This window comes from Peromyscus leucopus, chromosome 3 (genome assembly GCF_004664715.2).
Source record: "Peromyscus leucopus breed LL Stock chromosome 3, UCI_PerLeu_2.1, whole genome shotgun sequence".
NCBI lineage: Eukaryota > Metazoa > Chordata > Mammalia > Rodentia > Cricetidae > Peromyscus > Peromyscus leucopus.
The window spans coordinates 152,735,820-152,759,214 of NC_051065.1; the positions used below are offsets into that span (position 1 = coordinate 152,735,820).

The 23,395-nt window shown below is 47.9% G+C and overlaps 1 protein-coding gene across 4 annotated transcripts in view; it reads right to left on the reverse strand.

The window, feature by feature from the left end:
• The window catches only part of Rasgef1a (RasGEF domain family member 1A), an 89,891-nt gene that overhangs the window by 22,766 nt on the left and 43,730 nt on the right, over window positions 1-23,395 (reverse strand). Inside the window, exon 1 of one of the 4 annotated variants that reach the window (XM_028864064.2) lies at window positions 8,583-8,607. The exons of 2 other annotated variants lie outside the window; for them this stretch is intronic. Coding sequence is in view for 1 of the 2 variants with exons in the window: in XM_037204230.1 (XP_037060125.1) it covers window positions 8,226-8,243 (18 nt within the window). In the remaining variant the exon portion in view is untranslated. Of the gene's footprint in view, window positions 1-8,225; window positions 8,324-8,582; window positions 8,608-23,395 lie in introns of those variants that run through there. One more of the 4 variants, XM_037204230.1, reaches the window with a different exon arrangement.

Genomic DNA, 23,395 nt, shown 5'->3' on the forward strand with positions numbered 1-23,395 from the left:
CTAAACAGTGTCCTCTGAAGAATGCTGGAACAGGACGTCCTGCTGCCGGTCTGAGCCTAGTGTGGGGGCTAGACTCTTGCCTGGAGCCACCAGGAAGATGCCCTGTGCACACTACTGATAGCTTGGTCCAGACCACAGCCCAGCACAAGGATCATGGATGACATAAGAGAGAGGCAATAAGCCGCCTGGGTCGGAGGGAAGAGCTCTAGGGAGGCTAGGCCGGAAGGATGGATGGGATGGGGTAGGCCCGGTGCTTCTGGGAGCTGTCAGCCACCCTCTAGGGCTGCCTGTGAATTCTGAATCTACAGAAAAGGAACAGGGGGTCCTTTCAATTTTAAATGACACATAATGAGACTGAGGAGAGATTTTTTTTTCCTTTGTGTTTAAAAACAAATCATTCCACTCACTTCAATTTTCATCTTGGCAGATGTCCAGAGACACATCCCTGAGACCCATATGGCTTGGGAACAGGGAGCATTCTGTGTGTCGGTGAGTGGGAAGGGTGCTGGGGGGGGGGCACCCACCTCTCTGCTGGGCCCTTGTCCAGAGGCTGTAGACTCTGAAACACGTCCAGAACACGGGTCCCAGTCTTCCCATGCTGCACACACAGCAGCATTCCTGTGTGCCCAGGCCCTGGGGGTTTATCTGGGGCCAGTGGCAGCCGCCTCTGTCCTTCCCTAGGGCAGCTCACATCTTGGTTTCCAGGAAAAAGAACAAATATGTCCAAAGGGCTGACACCATCAACCTAGGACTCACAGCTCACAGGTGATGCACAGGGTGTTTAAGACTTGTGAGTGTGCCTACCATCCTCAGGCACCCCTCACCTGGCCAACAGGAAGGGACTCGTGGGAAGGGTAGGGCAGCCTGAAGTGAAAGCAAGAAGGAGTGATCAGATCCTGGGAGAACAAACCAGGTTGGGCAGCCCTCACAGAAATTCTAAATAAAACATAATTATGGCAAAGGAAACCAAGGGATGGACTAGCCAAAAGGTAAAGAAATAGATTTAATTGAAGGAAGCAGAACTTCTTAAAGCCAAGAGCTAACTCTTTGGAACGCAACTAAAAAGGTAAATCTTGCAATGGGGCACAGGGGTCCGTCCACACCTATAATTCCAACACTTGGGGCGGGGGCTGAAGCAGGAGGGTAATGAGTTCCAGGTCAGCCTGGGCCACACAGTGAGACTCAAGTCACAAAAAACAACAAACCAACTTTCCTGGGACTGGGATGGAAGTACAGATCAGTGGCCAGTACTTGCCTAACATGTTCAAGGCCCTGGACAGGGAGAGAGCTCATCCACCCCCTGAAAATTCTAATCAACAAAAGGAAAGGAAGATGGAGGGAGGAAGAGAAGGGGGAGAAGCTTTTCACAAACTCCACTATGTACTTTAAATAATCTGAAAACCTCTGAACTGGAATCTTTCTAAAAAATTTCTAAAAAATCTTTCTAAAAGAGACTAGTGATGTTTAGAACTTTAATAGACCAATAGCCGCTGTCCATGTTAGTAAGTTGATGGCAAGCCGAACCTCAGGGGGGAACAAAAGTGGGTCCTGGCTGGGGGTTCTAAAGAGACTTCTTTCAGGCCTTTAAGGATAAGAGAATTCTGTATGATATTTAAACTACTCGGAGCCAGCCATGGTGATGAAAGCCTTTAATCCCAGCACTCTGGAGGCAGAGGCAGGCGGATCTCTGTGAGTTCAAGGCCAACATGGTTTACATTGTAAGCCCAGAACAGCCAGGACTAAATAGATAGACCTTTTTCTAAAAGAGAGAAGGAAGAGGAGGAGGAGGAAGGAGAAGGAGGAGGAAGGAAGGAAGGAAGGAAGGAGGGAGGGAGGGGAAGGCAGGGAGGGAGGGAGGGAGGGAGGAAGGAAGGAAGGAAGAGAAGAAAGAAAAGCTAAGTAAATAAATAAACTGCTTCAGCTACACAATTATACAGAAAAGCATTCCTGGTCATCCTATGAAGCTAACATAGCCAAGACCTCCAGATGTGACCAACATCTGTAGAATGGAATTGTGGAGGACCTATAAATATAGGTGGAAAATACCCCAAGAAACAGCACAAATCGATAAAATGAACTCGGCAATTTTAAACATTTTAAAACACAGTAGAGTCTGACCCGGCAGGATTTATTCCAGGAAAGTAAGTCAACACATTAATACGCTCAAGAGGAAAGGCAGTTGATTGTTCTGTTAGATATAGAAAAGCTGTGATGAAACTCACATCCATTCTCCGTGAGTTCATCGCCAGTGAGTGCAGGCTTGGGTGATGACAAGCAGCTGCGTGTACCACACAGTGGATGGCAGGCTTGAGGAAATACTGCAGTCCTCAGAACAGAGAAGGCAGATCAGGAAGACTCACTGCTATGAGGAAATGTTGCTTTATGTCTTTTGGGAAACACAATTTAAAAAAAAAAAAAATTAGAAGGTACTTTAGAAATAGAGAAGTTGTTCTTTCTTATGAATAGATAATATTCATTTCCTTATTTTAGAAAGTCAAGTTAAGAATTTATTCAAAATAGCTGGATGGTGGTGGCGCATGCCTTTAATCCCAGCATGCAGGAGGCAGAGGCAGGCAGATCTCTGTGAGTTCGAGGCCAGCCTGGTCTACAGAGTGAGTTCCAGGAAAGGCACCAAAGCTACACAGAGAAACCCTGTTTCAAAAAACAAAAACAAAAAAGAATTTATTCAAAATAAAGCCGGGGTGTCGGGGGGAGGTGGCAGGGCACACCTCTAATCCCAGCACTTCAAAGGCAGAGGCAACTGGATCTCTGAGTTTGAGGCCAGCCTGGGCTACAGAATGAGATCCAGGATAGCCAGGGTTACATAGAGAAACCCTGTCTTGAAAAACCCAAAAACAAAATATAATAATAATAATAATTGCCGGGTGGTGGTGGTGCACGCCTTTAATCCCAGCACTCGGGAGGCAGAGCCAGGCGGATCTCTGTGAGTTCGAGGCCAGCCTGGGCTACCAAGTGAGTTCCAGGAAAGGCGCAAAGCTACACAGAGAAACCCTGTCTCGAAAAACCAAAATAATAATAATAATAATAATAATAATAATAATAATAATAATAAACGAGTTCAGTGATCGGTTATCCAGCATATGTTTGTTAAACATCAAGGGCTTGCCTATTTCCAGTTCCTCTGGGTGCAGGTTTCCCCCACACAGTAGGACAGGCACTGGGTGTTCTAGCCACGGTGAGAAGAGGGTGGTATGTACATTTGCACGATTCTGTGTTGTGGTTTGTCTTCGGGTAACTATGTTTGTTTGTATGTGCATCTGTGTTTATCTCTGTGTGTACCTATGCATCTATTTATCTGTCTCTGTGGCTGTCTGTCTCTCTGTATCTGTCTGCATACTTCTGGTGTATCTTTCCGTGTATCTATGACTACGTATCTCTGTGTCTGTGTGTCCTTGTCTGTGAGTCTGCATGTATAGCCCTGTGTCCCTGTTTATATCTGTATGTATCTCTTTGTATATCTGTGTATGTGTGTATTTCACTGTGTCTGCATATCCTTATCTGTGGGTCTATGCGTATCTCTCCATGTCTGTGTATCTCTGTGTGTCTGTTCATATATCTCTGTCTGTATGTCCCAGTTTGTATATTTCTGTGTCTTTGTGCATATCTAAGTATCTATGTGTATATTTCTATTTGTCTGTGTATCCCTGTCTATGTAATGTGTGTTTATATGTGTCTGTCTGTCTGTCTGTTATCTGTCTGTATACTTTGTGTGTCTCTTTATATATATATAGGTGCTACTTCATACCTGCAATTTTGCTACTGTTATGAGTTGTAATGTAAACATCTGATATGCAGGATATCTGCTGTGTGACCCCTCTGAAAGGGTCGTTCAACCCTAAGGGGTCACAACCCACAGGCTGAGAACCACTGACTTACTGAAACCCAGACGAGTTCCATGAGACTAAGGAATAAGCTGTGACCGTCCGCTTAGTTCCCTGAAAATCAACGTGCCAGCACACAGCAGGCGCTTAATAAATGTGCGGTAGAGGTCCTGCGTCTTCAGTCCATTAGTGCTGGCTCCCCGGCTCTACTCTTCCACATCACAGGTCTGCACTGGGCCTGGTCTAGGCAGGTCTGCTCCAAGCTAGGGAGCCATGGGACACTACACAGCATCCTGCCACCTGAATCTCACTGACCATCTGTCTATCTGTGTGTATCTTTATATCTATCTATGTATGTGTGTGTATCTGTGTCTCTGTGTGAATTTCTGTGGCTGTATGTCTCTGTGTATGTGTCTTTGTGTATCCATCTATGTGTGTTTCTCCCTTTGTGGGTCTGTGTGTTTCTTTATGTGTCTGTGTGTGTGTGCATCACTCTGTTTTTGTGTCTGCATGTGTGTGTATCTCTATGCCTAGTGCCTGTGTATCCATGCATCTGTGTATCTCTGTTCATGTGTGTGTATCTGTGTTTTTCTCTTGTGTTTCTGTGTGTATACCACTACATCTGTGTATCTCTGTCTGTGTACACATCACTGTGTGTGTCTCTTTAACTGTGTGCGTCTTCCCCCAGACCTCCCAGTTTGTTCAGGTTCCACAGCCACGGCTCAGAGACCCACTGTCCTCAGTAGGTCTGCACTGTTAACCAACTCAACTACCCCTGGACACGGACACACAGACACACAGACACACAGACCGGGGGGGGGGACCACCCTAGCCCACCTGGCTGGGTTCCAAGCCTCCTCTGAAGGAGGAAGTCTCCTCCTCTATGGCATGTAGTGGGCAGGCAGGGAGGGCACAGGGCTCCTCTTTCTGTCCAGGCTGCTGGTACGGTTTGATGTCTTCAATCAATAACCATCCTTGAAGAGAGAAGCTGAGAGGACTCCCTGAGTCCTCACTGGCAGGCCTACTCCTTGGAGCTTCTCAATCACAGGATTCCTCTGACTCATTCTTGCAGGCCCCACACACAGGCAGGGACAGTATTCCAGGCAGCCACACTGACATTTGGGAAATGCCGGAATCCAGTCCCACGGGGTGGGGGTGGGGGTTGGGCTTGGGGGGGGGGTAGGGCAGTTCGGCCTAGAGCCTACAGAAGTCCCAACTTCTGTCCTCTTCCTCCCGCCCCAGCCCTACATCCCCATGCTTTCCCCCATCACTCACTCCAGGGTCACTTGGAGTTTTCTAGGGTCCTTAACCATGTCTGCCTCTGGGCCCCCATTGTCTGGGGACCTCAGACAGATCTCAGGGATGCAGACAGCCTAGAACCTGATACAGAAGAACCCTGGAATAGGAGCCAGCTCTGACTCTTGACCCTCTGATTAACTTTAGGCAAGCTTTGAGTCCTCTGGGCCTCAGTTTCCCTGAATATAAAAGCAGGATATAGGACTAGACCGTTTCTAGACCTTGGGTTTTTCTTCCATCCCCCACACAGCCAACACCCACCCGATGCTTCCAGGTCCATGCTGCCAGTGACTGAATGGCTAGATCTCAGTGTCTGCCACAGAGGCTTTGTTCCCTAAGTGACAAAATCTCCTCAAAACTGAGGGTCAGTGCTGGGTGCCAGGGAGGCATGGGTGTCAGAAGCACACTTCAGGGGGAGATCAGGGTCTCCTGAAGATGGGTTTTGCGATGCATTTCCAAGGATCAGCAGGGGTCTCCAGTGAGTGAAGGAGAGGAAGGCAGGGAGATAAACACTTGAGTCTCATTACTGAGCCTGCAGTTCAGACAGACCCAGGCTGCCCTGGTCACCCTCAACAGTTCCTGGAAAGGGTGACGCCCAGAGTACAGACAGCTTCCACAGGCGGACCAGCTGCCTTGCCCTTGGACATGACTCTCTCCTAAGCAGCTCCCTGACTGCCCCTCCCATACCCACCTGTTGTCTTCACGGGTCTTGGGCTTGTGACCCAATGGAGGAGCTGTGGTACAGTCTTGGGCCCCAGCACTCACGGGGCATCTGTCAGGAGGGCTGTGTCCACTTTCTCCCAGCCCTTGGCACCCCGGGGCCACCACACCCAGAGGCTGTCATCCTCAGCTGCCTCTGATGAGAAGCACACATAGAAGATGGAGAGGCTTGAACAGGGGGGTCATGGTAACCTGGCTCAGCAGAATAGGGGTAGGAAACACTGCTGGGGGGGGGCACCGAGATGGAGCGAGCCCTTCAGACATCCGTGAACTCTAGACTGCACACAACCCCCAGCTACATCTCATACCCCCCCACACACACCATCTTTGCAGGACTTCAGAGTTTATGGTCTCTGCTGAAGCTAATGACCCCTCTACCCCAGCCCGGCCCCTAATGCCTCAGTTCTATCAGCTGCAAAGCCTCCTTGTTGTAACATCAAAACACACTGAATCACACCTCTCTCATCTTCTACTGTCTCTGTTACTAGAGTCTGAGTTCCCTGGCCTGTTTCCTGGATGGCCCTGTCATGGCCAGCTCTGTCCTTGGCCCCTATGAAGTATCCAACAATGGCCTAATGGCCCCAGACATAGGTATCCCCCTCGAAGACCGCGGAGCCACAGCCTGTCACGCTGGTCTGGGGCGTTCCCACAAGCCCAACCTCACACTCAGGTGGCCTTCCCATCCAGGCCCGCCCTCCTTTCTTGGGTGTTCCCTTTCCTTCCACTTAGCTCTTTCCTGCTCTTGTCCAGCAGGGTCCTTATACACACAGAACAGCTCTGTGGTCTCCCCCAGTCACCCTGCCAAAGGCACCAACAGCACCCCACACTGGCAGTCAGCTCTCTGGGCACAGGCATGCCATACATCCTCTTTCCTAAGCAAGCAGTCTGTTATCACCAGTCCTGGCGAGACTGGGTGGGGCCATGTAACCCCCTAGTAGTTAGTAGAATGATGTGTGTCATTGAGCTAAGACGCCAATGCAGGGCCCTATCTGCTCCCTGTCATAAGACCCTATCAACCCAGTTCCTTAAAAAGGAGTGTGGGGCAGAGCAGAGGCAACCCAGAATGGATGCCAGCGGAGGAAACAGTATCTGTGCCATGAGCCACTGACAGTGAGCAATGTTTCACCCCTGCAAATTACCAGAGCCTTCCCTCCTGATGCACTCCTGGTGTGTGCTGATCCTCTGCCTTCACCTTTGATCCATATCACCAGAGCAGTGGTTCCCACCCTTCCTAACGCTGCAACCTTTGAATTCAGTTCCTTCCTCATATCGTCGTCGTGACCCCCAACCATAACATTATTCCATTGCTACTTCATACCTGCAATTTTGCTACTGTTATGAGTTGTAATGTAAATATCTGATATGCAGGATATCTGCTGTGTGACCCCTCTGAAAGGGTCGTTCAACCCTACGGGGTCACAACCCACAGGCTGAGAACCACTGACTTACTGAAACCCAGACGAGTTCCATGAGACTAAGGAATAAGCTGTGACCGCCCGCTTAGTTCCCTGAAAATCAACGTGCCAGCACACAGCAGGCGCTTAATAAATGTGTGGTAGAGGTCCTGCGTCTCCAGTCCATTAGTGCTGGCTCCCCGGCTCTCCTCTTCCACATCACAGGTCTGCACTGGGCCTGGTCTAGGCAGGTCTGCTCCAAGCTAGGGAGCCCTGGGACACTACACAGCATCCTGCACCTGAATCTCACTGACCATCGTGGCTCAAAAGAGGCTTCTACAAACCAGCTGTGAGGTGCAGCTGCGGCTCAGGCTCAGAACTAATTTTAGGGTAATTCTCTGCCTTCCCTACCCTGGGCACTCTTCTCTTTAAACACATGGCATTTGAGAAGGCACAGGCCAGCTTTGCCCCCACACCTGCCTCTTAACGGCTCTCACTTAAACCTCCCATATATATATAAACACGTCCTCTCTCCCGCCCACACATCGCACATACAAGCACACACCTCCCACACCATCAACCACTCCATCACAGACCGCCCCCTCTCCAAGCACGTACGGAGTAAACAGTGGTTCTGACTGAGCCCAAGGGCAGGGAAAATTCCAGGGTCGCCACTGCTCTTCACAAGTCTGTCCCATCCTGGACAGCCTTTGCTTTCTCCTGACCCCCACCCCTCAGGTTTTCAGGTGGCGCTTTGCACCGGAGTCTCTGGAGTCAGCACAGGATAGGAAGGCAGCAGCTACACCCTGGGAGAGGCCCAAGTGGCGGCAGGTGTCCGGGAAGGGACAGGAGAGAGCGTTACCCTAGCTGTCCTGGGTCAGCGCCCTGCTGATCTGACCCTGGCTTCCCAAGCTGCGGAGCGCAGAAACCTTAGCCTTTCGCGATCCTGCCGTCCTGCACTGCCACAGCCTACCTGGGGCTCCAGAAACATCCTGGCTGCTGCTCCGGCTACCGGCCGCAGGCGGTGAGGAAGCCCGACTCCCGTCCGGGGCTGAGCCAGCGCCTGCCCTGCCTGGGACTTCCCTCCCGTGGGCCCAGCCACCTCCCGGCCAGGGTGGGGCTGGCGGACCTCGTGGACAAGACCCTGGGAGGGGCAGCTAGCAAGGGACAGGGGCGGGGCGTGGTGAGGCGTGCCCACTTGGCAGGGATCACGGTGCTGGATTTGGGAGTGGAGTTAGGGTCGAGGCTCCGCGTGGGGTGGGTCGTGCTGGTGACTTAACACTACAGAGCTACAGCAGGTGCCCCCGGCCTCCCCTGGACAGGCACTCACCCCACACAGCTCTGGTCTGAAGCGCCTTGAATTCTCTGTCCTTCCATCTCCCCCAACACACACCAGGGATGGAGCAGCTGCCGTTGTCAGAGGCTAATCTGAGTCAGAATGAGGAGTGCTCATGGCCTGCGGCAGTGAATCTCACTCCAGCCCCAGCACTGGGAAGGTGGTCTGTCACCTTCGCCTTGAGCCTTGCCTTGCGATGGCCCCCCACCACGGCCCTAGCTCTGAGAGTTGAGATGGCAGGGATAGACTGGAACCAAAAAAGCCCTCTCTGGGGATCTAGTACTGGGATGTGCAGGGAGAATGGGGCCAGGTTCTAGGAGTCAAAGCTGGTGCCACACCAAGAAGCTGAGGGATGCTTTCAGCTGGAACCTGTAAGACAGGAGCAGAGGATCCCCAAGGGGCTGAGACAACCCCACATGAGCACACGAGCAAGCACCGTGCCTGATGGATGCTGATGAGCCAGGCTGTATCCAGTCCAGTCAAGATGCCTACTGTTGCCATCCCAGCCTCCTGCTCTCTGTGCAGCAGCCTGAAGGATCACCCTTCTCTCCTGCCCTCTCCCTTCCTCTCCTTTTTCCCCAGCTCTCTCACCAGCACAAACATCAGTCAGCAGGCTGCCCCTTGGGTAGTGAGTTCTGTCTTTGAGATTCTGAATGCTGGGCCCCTTCACTGACCTCTCCTAAGAGGACACAAAGGCCTGGAGATACAGATGTCTTCTTGGGCTCTACCTCCCCTAATTCGGTACCAGCTTGCACTGGAGCCGAGCCTCACTTTTCTCCTCGGGGGGGACCTCGGAGTCCATAGTGTTCCTTACGTCCTGAACAGCTCCACAGATGGGCAGTGGGGGCTACACCAGCTTGCATCCTGCCCCCTCTCCTCCATCTCTGCATCTTGTTCTAGAGGATGCAAAGCTCACAGTGGCCCCTGCTGGTGATTCCTGGTGTCCAGACCCACCTAGACCCTCGGGTGCTGGGACCTTGGAGACACTCCATCCCTTCAGATTGCTCTAATACCAACAGGGGTAGCACTGGGTAGGTACCTGTCCGCTCCTTCTTTATCCCTTTTCCTTGACCCTACAGCACATCTGGGTCCTAAGAAGGCGATGGCATTTCTCAAGAAGTCCACATGCACAGTTAACAATCCTGTTATCACCTGTTCCAAAGCAAGTTTTCCCCTCCACCCCTCTGAACATGACAGTTCTCAGGCTAGAGGAGGTTGCTGTGGAGCTCTCTGATGTCTCCCAGTACTGTCCCAGAGTCACTTCCTAAAGTGCTCACTCACAAATGTCATCAGCATTGTCCAAGATGGTCAATGGGGCAGGTCCTCCCCAGTCCCGGGAGGAGGGAGCCCATCTAGCCCCATCTCTGGCAGACATGGATGAAGCTGTCTTTGTCACAAGTCTGACCTCAGCATTCATATATGTGTCAATCCACATCCTTCCCAGTGCCCAAGGAGCCAGGGAAACTGGTGGGCCAAGGGCTGACTCCGGTCAGATGTCCTGCTTTTAAAGCTGTATGTGAGCCTATCCTGCAGCAAGGGCTTGTGGGACCTGATCCAAGACATCATTGCCCTTCCTGGGCTTAGCTCTGGGAAGAGGAAGTGTGATGTGGTCTATAGACATCTGTTGGGGTTGTTGGGAAGGCAAGGCACAGAGGAGGAGATAGTTCTCTCCTTGCTCCAGACAATGGAAGCCGTACATGAGGTCTGGAACAGTCCTTGTCTGTAAGAGACTACCCGGTGGGTGTTGGAACAAAAGGTAAGGAAGCCCGATTCTACGATGACCGTGACCTGGGCTACCCTCATATGCACAGGACAAGATGCTAGGCCATAGCATTTTGCTTGCCTTTGCAGGTGGAGGACCCCCATTAGAACCCAGGTCAGTTCTGGGCACTCTGTCCATAACCTGCAATGTTTGGGTGATTATCATAATGAGAGCTGGAGTCCTGGGGGCCTCAAGGTTCTGATGATCTATCTCCACTTAGGACCCCAGCTCCTCTAACCTGGCTGGGCATGGAATGTGTACCCAGGTGTGGGGCCACTCCCCCTTAAGAGTCTGTATGTCACCTTCTTATGACATATTTAAAAGGTCACCTTCCACCCTGGCACTTTTCCCTCATCATTGAATTTCTTCCTGGAGTTATCCAATCCAACATTATCTTTCCATTTATTTATTGGTCTGTTTGAAAAAAGAATATGACTGCCATGAGAATTAAAATCTTTATCTGCTCACTGCTCAACCAGTAACTAACATGTCTGCACACAGAGGCATGGGGGAATCCATCTGTGGAACATATGTATGTATATACTTGTGTGTATGCAGATGTCGATGTGGATATGGAGTTGGATATGGGTAGTGATGTGGTTACAGCGACCCTGATATATAGCTACAAACAGAAATGGATTTGCACATAGAAATGGATAGAGATATAGATAGTACCATGGACATGGAATGTGGATAAAGATATAGATCGGCATGTATATAGATAGGGATACAAATAAGAAATAGACATAGGTAGAGATATAAATATAGACAAGAGATATAAATGTTGATGCAAGTATAGATAGTCAACATAGAGCTCGAATTCCTACTTAAGTCAAAAGAGTCAGAAGACCCTGTTTGTGTAAATGAACGAAATTATGGAGCAGTTTTTCATGAGAGGGCAGTAAATGGAAGTCGTTGGAGTTTATTAGTCATCAGCCAGAGAGAAACTAAAAGCACACTGTGAGAATCCTACACACCCACCGCACTGGTAAAAATGAAAAGGCAGAAAATGCCAAATGCTGGCAAGGTAGCAAAACCATGGCTCTCAGCGGCTGGTGGCAATATGGCTAGGGCAGCCATGAGAAGGCGAGTCTTCTGGGAGCCAAGCATGTCTAAAAGCTCCACCCTGGGAATAGAGACTCAGAGGAAATGCTCACAGACTCACACCTAGAGGCATGTGAGCACTGTCTGCAATGGCTTCCAACTGAAAACAACCCAGGCATTCTTCACAGAGGCCTGGATTTGCACCTGCCTCCATGCAGTGTATCCACTCAACAGAACTCGGCACAGCATTGAAAACAGAGAACAACCACCACAGTTGGGGGGTCTCAGCACCACGATGCGGAGCAAAGGAAACCAAGCCCATCCATTCTGAGCTAGGATCCCATGCATGTCCAGCACAAACCTGGCAAAGGTCCCTGCAGGGGCAGGAGCTGGGAAGAAAGGGGGCTGCTGGAGCTGGGGGCCCATCCCCCACGTGTTTACCTCTCAGCAAGTCAACAGGCTGCATTCTCTGACTCAGACACTACCTACATGCTCCACTTCATCTTGTAAGCTACAGTAAGAAGGCTGGAGGAGAAGAACGAGAGAGGCTGGCACAGCAGAGCAGGTAGAACTGCCTGAGCCCCAAGGCCCTTCCATCTGCTTTGGACCACATCTCAGCCAAGGTGACTGGAAGGCAGGATCATGTTGGGAACTGAAACCCTGGCTGCCTCTTTTCCCCCACAAGCTAAGGAAGAAGACCTTTCTTCTCTTCATTTCTCCCCTTTCCTCACCCCCTTTCTTTATCTCATTCACTATTTACATACTTGCCCTAAACATTTTCCAACTTCACAGCAGCAGCTTCACCATTCTTAGTTTTACACCCAAAGATGATGTATCAGTGGCAGCAATAGGTGTTACGTGTATTTCCATGTCCTGCACGGCTATTTGTTTTCTCCTCTCTGAATTATGCTGGGGAGTGAGCCTTCAAGAACAATATGTTCAATAAGAAGATCTTCTGATAAAACAGGAAGTGATACCCAAGTCAACACACATGCAGTTGCAACAGAGAAACACAAGAAATATAAATAAGCAAGACGGCATGACTCCTCCGAAAGATCACAACTCAGTGATGAAACTCAAGCATGTAAAATGCTAGACGGAAGTTTCAAAGGCTTGGTGGTACAAGTAACCTGAAGGACAATGACAACAAGTGGATTAATTCAATCCAGGCCCTGGAGAAGAGTTGGCATCACTGGAGGAACGTTCAACAAAATAGATGAGGAAATCAGCATTGTGGGTGAAGAAGTCAGCAACATAGGCAGAAAAAGTCAGCAAGAGAGTTGAAGGAGAAGGGAATCATATAAACGCTGAAGATTCAAAGCTCCATGAATCAAACAAGGCCATTATGACCAATAGGCTCAACCAAAGAAACGAACTAATATGAGGGATGTCAGGAAAGGATGAGGAATAGTACACACAAATATCACAAGGAGGCTGGGGGATGACCATAACACCAATGTCAAAGAAATCTGAACTATGACCACAAGGCTGAATCTATAGGATCAAAGAAGAAACTGAGACAGACATTAAAATTACAGAAAATTTATCCAATGACTATAGCAGAAAATACCCCAAATCTAGAGAAAAAAATTTACATTTAAACACATGACCAGAACCTCCCCATGACATGTCACAGTCAAGATGTCTAAGACACAGAGCAAAAGGTCAGACCAAGAGCTGTAAGGAAGGCCTGCTGCAGTGGTACATGCCTTTAATCCCAGCAGAGGCAGGCAGAGCTCTGTGAGTTCTGAGGCCAGCCTGGTTTACATACATACATAGTTTTAGGCAGGCCTAAAACTACATATGTACATACATACATACATATATTAGAATGCTATAAGGTAGAGATGTCAACATACTTACAAAGAAGAACACAGAAGAATAACATCAGATCTTTCATTAGTAACCTTAAAAACTAGAAAATTGTGAAATTATACATTTCAAGCCCTAAAAATAAATACTTGTCAACCAAAGGAGCTATTTCTTAAAGTTGACAGAGAAATGAGGACATTTCAAAACAGGTACAAACCAAGGCAGTTCATTACCATCTAGTGAGCACCTCAGAAGATTCCTAAGGGAAGACCACACACAAAGGAAGAAAGACAGCCTCAATCACAAGGGCCTAGGAAAGAAAAACCTCACAAGAGGAATGAACAAAGGAATGCTAGACAGGGATCTCTTGTAGCTGAAAGATTTCCACATTGGGCGTCATTTGTAGCTGAAAGATTTCCTATGTCCCACCATGCCTATTGGTGGTCAGGACAAATCTCTCCCACACACGTCCCTCAAGTAAACACACAGAGGCTTATATTAATTATAACTGCATGGCCATGGCTCAAGATTTTTGATAGCTAGCTCTTATATATTAAATTAGCTAGCCCATAACTATTAATCTATATATTGCCATGTGTTCCGTGGCTTTACCTGCGTCCCATTACATGTTGCTCTTTGGGTAGCTGGCTGGCATCTCTCTCAGCCTTCTTCTTGTCTCTCTCTTTGAATTTCTCACCTGCCTCTAAGCTACCTTGCCATAGGCCAAATGGCCTTATTTATCAACCAATCAGAGCAACACATATTCACAACATAAAGAATGATAATCCCTCATCAATTTCTCATGTACACCATGGTACACTAGCAAATATCTGGAAGAAAAAAAATAATAAACAAGTGTTCAATAAATTAGATAAGTAACCAGCAAAATTCCACGGGTTCAATCTGGGGAATGGCTCAGTGAATAACATGCCTACTGTGAAAGCATGAGAACTTGAGTTCAAATCCCTAGTACCCACATAAAAGTTGGGGTAGCAGTGCCTATGAACAGACACCCAAGACTGACATCTGAACTCTACATGTGTATATGCAAATGAGCACATCTCAGAGATTAAGAGCACTTGTTGCTCTTTCCAAAGGACTTGGGTTCAATTCCCAGTACCCACATTGCAGCTTACCACTGTCTGTAATTCCAATCCCCAGGTATTTGACACCCTCTTCTGGCTTCTGAGGCCACCATATATATATGTGGTGCACACACATGCAGTGAAAATGCTCATATGTATAAAATAATAAATTTTTAAAAATTAAAGAAATGAAATAAAAATTAAAGAAAGAAATCAAGTGATAGGACTGCAGAGATGGCTCAGTGGTTAAAAGCACTTTCTGTGCTTGCAGAGGACCCAGGTTCAGTTGCTATTTGGTGGCTAACAAATTCCATGAGATCCAATATCTTCTTCTGACCTCTATGTGCACCAGACACTCACATGCAGGCAAAAGCACTCATACACACACATACAATAATTTTTTAAAAAAGAAATTAAACAGCAAGAAATACTCATGAAAATGTGGAGAAATAGACACCTTAATAAGTCTCTGGTCAGTTTGTAAACTTGTACAGCCACTGTGAAAGTCAGTATGGAAGTTTCTAAAACAAAACAAACAAAAAACTAATACAGAACTACCACATAAGCTGGCTATACAACTTTCAGGATAAATATTTGAAATACTCGATATCAACATACCACAGAGACATTTACACATCCACGTTTTTCACTGCTTTACTCAAAGTAGCCAAGAAATGGGGCCAACTTAGATATCTGTCAATAAATAAATGGATAAAGAAAATGTGACACACATACATAATATAATTTTTTCAGCTGTAAAGAAAAGAGAAGTCTAAAGAAGGTGGATGGAACTGTGTGTCATTACGTTAAGTGAAATAAGCCAGATTCAGGAAGACATACTTCATGTTTTCCCTCATATGTGGATCCCAAACTAGAGAGAAAGTGTGTCTGTTCACGTGAGGGTGTATGTGTTTGGAGACCAAAGTTATCTCCGGCATCATTCCTTGAGTGCAGTCCACTTCGTCTTTTGACACAGGGTCTCCCACTTGGCCCAAAACTTGCAGATTAGACTGGGCCAGCTGGCCAGTGAACCCCGTGGATCTGCCTGTTTCTACTTCCTCAATGCTGGGTTACAAACATGTATCACCACACTCAGCTTTTCTCCGTTGTTTGTGGAACCAAACTCAGGCCCTCACACTTGCACAGCCAACACCTGACTGACTGAGCTGTCACCCAAGCCCCTCTTTTGTTGCTACTTTCAAGTTTTAATTGTTTTAGCATGTCATACATTAATACTGTATTTATATCATTTACTTCCTTTCCTCTTCCCCTCCACCTCCACCTCGCCCCCAAATTCATGACTTCTTTTTTATTGTCTCACACATAAACACACACACACACACACACACACACACACACACACACACCATTACCCACTGAGCCCACTGAGTTGTTCATATGTACTTATGCTTAGGGCTGACCACTTGGGGTTGAATTGGGATTGGAGAACCCATCACAGGGCTTGTCCCTATGATGGAAACTGATTCTCTTTCTCTCGGCAGCCATTGGTTGTCTGTGGCTCTTCATCTGGAGGTAGGGCTTTGTGAAATTTTCCCCAGCCATGTTGTCGCATTATGCAGGTCTTGTTTTGGCAACCCGACGTTGGGTGTCATGGGTACAGCATCCTTGTCTCATCTAGAAGATGAGATACTAAGCTGGAGTCCTTGTCTTCTAGTGCTTATAATCTTTGCAGCCACTCTTCGGTGATGTTCCCTGAGCCTTGGGTGTAGGGTTGCCATGTAAATGTACCAGTCACTCATCCTCTGCATTTTGACCAGTGGAGCATCTGGGTAATAGTTTCCATCTGCTACAAAGAAGGAAGCTTCTTGACGAGGGGTGAGACTTAACACTTACCAGGCTGGGCAGCTGCACAAGCTGCAGGACCCCAGGTAGACCTGGCTGTGCAGGGACAGCACAATCAGTGAGGACCTCCATTCCTTCTTTTTGGAGACAGGGACTCATTATGCAGCCCGGGATGCCCTGGAACTCTTGACTCGGCCATTTCAATCCCCTGAGTACAGGGATTATAGTTATAGTTATAGTATAGTTATATATATAGTTATAGTATAGGGATTATAGGCCACTGAGCCTAGTTCTAACAATTTTTTTATACACTAAAAATATCCAAAAAAAAAAAAAAAACCAAATAAAGGAGAAAGCTGGAGATGGTGGCACTTCCCAGCTGTACATCTTTATGACTTTAGGTCAGGTAATGTTTTCTTAAACTTGACACCCAAACCATAAGCAACAACAACAAAAATAAATAAATAAATAAATAAATAGATAAATAGATAAATAAATAAAAAATAAAAACCACCCAGGTAAATTGGACCTTAACTCAAAGGATGCTATTTAGAAATTGCCTGAAGCATGTTGGCACATGTCTATAATTCCAGCACTCTGGTGACTGAGGCAAGAGAATTATGGGTTTGAGGCTATCCTGGGATACACAATGAAATCCTGTTGAAAGAAAGAGAAAGAGAAGAAGACGAGAAAGGGGGACAGGAGATGGGGGGAACAGGAGAGAGAGGGAGAGAAGGGAAGAGGAGAGGCAAGAGGTAGAGTATGGGAGAAAAAGATGGGAGACAATATTCGCATACTATGTACTGTTATGATTCTGCCGCTCCTCCAGCTGCATAACCACACATGTGCAGTTCAGTAGCCAAGCAAGGGGCCTTACATTTTTTTTTTTTTTTTTTTTTTTTTTTTTTTTTTTTTTTTTTTTGGCTTTTCTCTGTGTAGCTTTGCGCCTTTCCTGGATCACACTGTAGATCAGGCTGGCCTCGAACTCACAAAGATCCGCCTACCTCTGCCTCCTGGGATTAAAGGCATGTGCCACTACCACCCAACCGGGAACTTACATCTTACGTCATCTATGTGCAGTGTGGTCACTCAATCTGCACATGCATGGCTTAGCTCCGTAAGCCCACATGTGCTCGTGCAGGGAAATCCTTAAAAAGCCGGTCACAGACTCCTCCTCTCTCTTCTGCTCCCTCCTCCTCCCCTACTCTCTCTCTCTCCCTACACGTGTCTTTCACAGGCCTGGTCACTCTCTTCTGTCCTCCCCCCACCAATAAAGCTCTAATACTGGGTTTTGTTATGCCTTATGACCTTTCCTCACAGAGTAAAAGCACCGCATTTAAAACCAACATGTATGCCATAAAACTCTAATATCCAGTATATAAAGAACTCTTAGAATCCAATGACAGAACCTAGGGACCCAACAACAGAAGAACAGGGTTTTTGTTTTTGTTTTTGTTTTTTTTAAAGCACAATGTGTACACAACAGATTGTTTTCAGACATAAAGACAAATGAAGTCACTTGGTTTGCGGGAAAATGGATGCAATTGAAGAAATCATATTACGCTAATTAAGCCAATCTCAGAGAAACAAATACATATTCTGTTGTTTGTTGTTTCTAAGTTTTATATAGCAACACAAAATCATGTGTGTACATATGGCATGAAAGTAGAAGCAAAGCCACCTAGGGAACCAGGGGGGGTACGGGAGGGGCAGGGAGAACATGCTCACTATATACACCATGTATCTGTGTGGAACATCCTTGTGTGACACGATGCCATGTGCAATAAACATGCACAGTGGAAACTTTTAATTACCTTAAAAATAACTTAACAATAGATATCACAATTAAAAATGGAAAAACTGAGCTGAAAGTCTACTTCTCCAAAGAAGATACCTACGTGCCTGATAAACGCACGGAAATTGCACAGTAGCATTAATTGTCAGGAAAATGCAGCCCCAAACCACAACAAGGCAGTAGCTTACAACCGCTGAGACAGGTATGGTCAAGAGACAATCCCAAGTGCTGCCGATGATGCTGAAACACATGTACTGCTGGGGAAGATGTGAGGTTGTGCAACGGCTTTGCAAAACAGGCTGCGAGTTCTTTGCACCATTAAACAGTTATTACAGGACTTGGCAAGTCCGCGTCTGCATATATATCCAAGACATTTGAACATACGCCCACACAAACACTTGTATACAGATGGTGGGGGCTGCTGGGTATGAGAAGGGGCGGGTGGCTGCTAATGGATACATAGTTTCGTTTTTATAATAAAAGTGCTTGGGAATGTGGTGCTAGGTCCACAGCTTGTAGATATACTAAAAAAAAATCATTGAATTAGTCACTTAAAAGATTGGTGTTAACAAGTCCGTATCTGTATCGTTTAAAACAAGCAGGTAAGACAACAGCCATCAGTGCACTCCGAGGATAGACCCCAAGCCCCTTCCCCTTCTCCATAATCTAATAGTTGACAAGGGCCTGCTGCAGACTTAATCTGCATTTACTTAGGGATGCGTGAGAGCCAGCTAACAAGGCATTCTTTTTCTTCAGATGCCTCTCTGGGGGGGGGGTCCCCTTTATTCAACTGGCTTGTGGAGCTGGTGTTGTTTTTCTTCTCTATTTGGTGATTATCCACCTAGTGAGGATGGGCCTCGGACTGTTTATAAACACCAGACCCTGGTCAAAGGCTTCCATGGCGAAAAGGAGCCACAAACACTAAGGAATATGCGCAGCAGTGGGCAGGGAGTGCTGTGGAGAAAACAAGAGTGGGCAGGGCGGGACAGGACCTCCGTTTATACAGGCCGGTTCAGAAGGCGTATCTGCACGGAGCAACCCTTGTAGGTCCAAGGAAACATCAATGCAAAGGCCTTGGGCAGGGGCACGTCAGTCTATAAAGGAACAGTGAGGAGGCTGTTATTGCTGGAGTGGACTAGGGGAGCTAAGAGATGAGAACAACTCCTGGTGAGACTTAGAGGCAAGACACAGGTTCGTATCAGTTTCCTAAATTATGGTGGTACCCCCTGGCATATCATTCCCAAACTCCCAGTGAACACATGGAACCATGGCCCATGCCAAACTCTATGTACACCACAGTTGTCAGCTTCTCTTGGGCATATCTGAATTGGAGGCCACTACCCCTGTGATTTAGGACCATTAACTAAAGGGATTTGAACACAAACCTTGTGATGCGAGACAGTCAGTCTGGCAACTGGGACGCCTACTATAAGGCCAGGAGTATGTACAGTGCAGACACACGGGACAAGGAGATAACCCACCTCCCAGGCAGAAGAGAGGGGTGATGCCAGACTTCATTACCATCTTAGAGTGGCAGGCAATTTAAAACAGGGATTGTGTATTTAGAGCAATTTTCACTTAATATTTTGGGGACACCTGTGACTAAGAAAACAACACTATAAGACAGCTACAGAAGAAGGAGCCTCCCTGGGCCACAATCTTATCTTAGGACCAGAACATGCCGTCCTTTCTCAGTTTGGGAAGCTGGAAGTCTGAAACCAAGTGTGGGCAGGGCAGTCTCTTCCGAGGCTCTGGGAGGGGCCTCACCTCCACCCTGCCCATTTCTCTTCTGGTCTCTCACATCAGGCAATCCTTGGTCATGCTTGCCTTCTGCTGCCTCTTGGTTCTCTGCCTCCACCCCGCAGCACAGCCTTCTGTCTCCCCCTCTTCTCTGTAGAACATCACATGGCTTTAGGGGCCACCTAACCCAGTGTGACTTCACCATAACTGTTCAGATCCCAAAGACCCTATCCACGTGCTCCAGACAGCGCAGATTTGGACTACCACACCTTTTTAAACCTGCTTAGTGGGTTTGTTTAGTTATCTATTGCAGAGATGATACTCGGGTCCTTCACATGCACGAGGCAAGTTCTGCCCATGCCTCGGCTTCCCCAAACACTTGATGGCTTCACTGGCCCCAAATGAAGCCATAGCTGTGACATGGAGGGCAAGACCAACACCTCTGGGTTTCCTCCCCACTGCTGCTGGGTGACTCTGCTCCAAATGAACCTACATACCAGAAGCGTTCCCTCCTAGGAATGTTCTAGATGGAAGCCCCATTATGGTTTGGATCATCTCAGGACTATCTGCCTCCGCCAGGCAAGATCCGCCTTACCCTCCTGAAACCCACTGGTCCATCCTTTGCTACCTTTAATTATCTTGGATTTATGTCATATGATGGCCTGTACTGCCAAAGAAAGTTTGGAAATATCTGCCATATGCCACGTTGTCCCAATGAAAGGCATGAGGAGTAAGGTGCCATGGCCACTAGGCTCCAAGTACATCCCCACTTTAGACTCTGGCCCACATCACTTGATAGTCACATTTGAGGAGGGAACCAGGAGTCCTTAAAAAGATGAACACAGACTTGTGGAACAGATCACAGTAGGGGACAGGGTTCCCCATCAGACCTCCCCCAGTGGATTTGACTCCCCTAAGATTGATACAGACTTTTGCTAAGAATGGCCCTTCATTCACATGTACATTCCAAGTTTGTTTTCTGTGGACGTGATGAACACTATGACCAAAAGTAAATTTGGAAAGAAGGAGTCTATTTGGCTTACATGTCCCTAGCACGGCATATCATCAAGGGAAACCAGGACAGGAACACAAGGCAGGAACCTGAGGCAGGAATCGCAGCAGAGACTATGGAGGAGTGCTGCTTACTAGCTTGCTCCCATGGCTTGCTCAGCTTTTTATCCAACTCAAGACTACCTGCCCAAGAATGGTACCACCCACAGTGGGCTGGGCCTTCACACACCAATCATTAATCAAGAAAATTCCCCACAGATATGCTCACAGGCCAATCTGAGGGGGCATTTCTCAATTGATGTTCTCTCTTCCTGGATGATCCTCACTTGGGTCAAATTGACAAAAACTAACTAGTGTACCATCCCAAGAAAGGGCCAACTATTGGTGAGTCATAAAGCAATTAATTAGGCCATGGGTCTGGAGGAGGCCTCTGGTGAGGAAGGCTATGAGATGGAGAGAACCCAGGTGTGGCCTTGTTAGGGTCAGGCAGTGGGTCTGGGTCTACACTGTTGGGAAGGTACCACGCCCCCAGGGTGCTACTAGTTACCTGTCCAGAGTAGCTGAGGGAATCTGTAGTGGGTAGCTGTTCCAGCTTTGACCCACATTGAGGCTTCTGTAACTGTCATGCCTACAATGCGGGACCGAGAAAGGAGCCCTTAAGACCTGAGATCCAGATGTGCCAGCTCTCTTGGTTCCTGGATCCTGGATGCTGGAGGTAGACTGAGCAGAGTTTTCCAGAGAACACCACTGGACTGTGCCACACCTTTTCCGGACCCTGTAATCTACCCCTTTACTTGTAAGTTACCCCACAAAATAAACCTCCCTTTTAACTGCGTGGAGTTGCCTTAATACTACAACCAATAGGAATCACTGGAACAAATGGCCTTTCCACCTCTCCTTAAGTCTCAGAATCTGTGACCTTGCACAGGAAATACCTGGCAGGCCCAGACTTTTCCATTAGAATTGGAAACACCCAAGATAGCATCGTGCTCTACACTAGGTTTCTGAGGTATGCAGTATTTGGTCCCAGGGACCAAATGGTCCTCAGGCACACAGCAAGGTGGGGTCCTGTCCAAGCCCTCCAACTGTACAGCCAACGTAGAATGGGAAAATTAGCATCTACATACAGCTCAGGCTGACAGGGGCTGGCAGGAATTGCCAGCTGGGCAAGCTGGTTCTACATCCCTCAGAAAGAGCTTGCTGAGGGAACTCTCGCATGTGGTATTAGGCTACACTACCCATCCGTGGTGTCTGTGACAAAAGATACTGCTGTGAGATATTTGATTATACTGTATAAAGATATGTCACTGTGATTGGTTTAATAAAAAGCTAAACGGCCAATAGCTATGAAGGGCTATAGGCGGGACTTCTGAACAGAGAAAGCTCTGGAAAGAAAAAAGGGGAAGTCGCCAGCTGGATGCAGAAGAAACAGGACAGGCAGGAGGAGAGGTAAAAGCCACAAGCCACATGACAGCACATAGATTAATAGAAATGGGTTCATTTAAGTTATAAGAGCTAGCTAGAAACAAGTCTAAGCTAAGGCCGAGCTTTCATAATTAATAAGAAGTCTCTGTGTCACTATTTGGGAGCTGGCGGGACAAAGAAAGACTCATTACAGGATACTCCTGCAGCTTTACCAGCCTCCACCCCAGGGTCTTGGCACTCCTTATCCAGGTGATGATGCTCTTTGGGAACAAGTAAGTATGGGTTCCATGTATATTCTTAAAGTAAGCTGACTCAGTGCCCTCTGCAGGTGCAGCCCCTGGGGGAGACAGTACAAAACCCGTAGCAAGGTCTGATAAGGTGACGGAAATGAGGCTTTGCCTCTTGGAAAATGTATCTTGGGGCATGTACCTAAGACACCCAGCACAGCTACCAGGCAGGTCTCTCGTCCCCATTTACAAGGATGTGTCCCGGAGGGAGGAAGTCAGTCTTCAACCCATAGTCTGGGCCGTTGAGGATTTCCTGTTCCCAGTTGGGGAAGCGGGGTGATGCACTGAGGATCCCAGACCAGGAGGGAATGACTGTGAATGTACCGAAACCCAGAAATGCCACAGGAGAGGCCGTGAGGAGGGGCCAGATGTGCAGATTGGGGCCTGGGTTCACTCTCTGCACTCCAATTTCTAAGAGTCAGAGTCCTTTACCGTTCCAGTCCTAGTATGAAGACCAATCAGCCGATGCACTACTGAGCAGTGTCCCTGTGCATCTGGCAATAGGTCCCTGCTGTCCCTTGTCACCCTCCCTGCAGTGAAGAGTCTGCATGCAGCTCGCCTGGGCCTGTCAATACAACCCTACATCTTGAGGGGTCCTCTCACCATTCTGCAGGCTGGAGCGATTCAGAAAGTACCATTTCTGCAGCAGCTAGAATGCCTTCCAGAGCACACCTACACACATGAAAATAAAAGACCACAGAGACTGACTCAGTGGTCTGTGTTTGTAGCTGAGGGAGACATTGGTGTGGGTGAGGGATGCAGACAAGTGTCACAACAGACGTCTACTGGAGCCCATGGCACGCTACCTCACATCTACAGCGGCCAGGGGACCACACTGTCCTGTGGAGATGGTGAGGGGTGCTCAGTGTGGTGGCTGGGAAGTGTCATTCCCACCAAGATCAGCAGGAAGGAACCTAGATCACAGGCTCAGACTCTGGCCTAACGGGACACCAGAACCTAGGCTCCCTGCTGTTGGCTGACATGAACAGGGTGAGGCAGGACCAGGACTCAAGCCTGTTGTGCCCAGAAGTGGCCATGGGTCG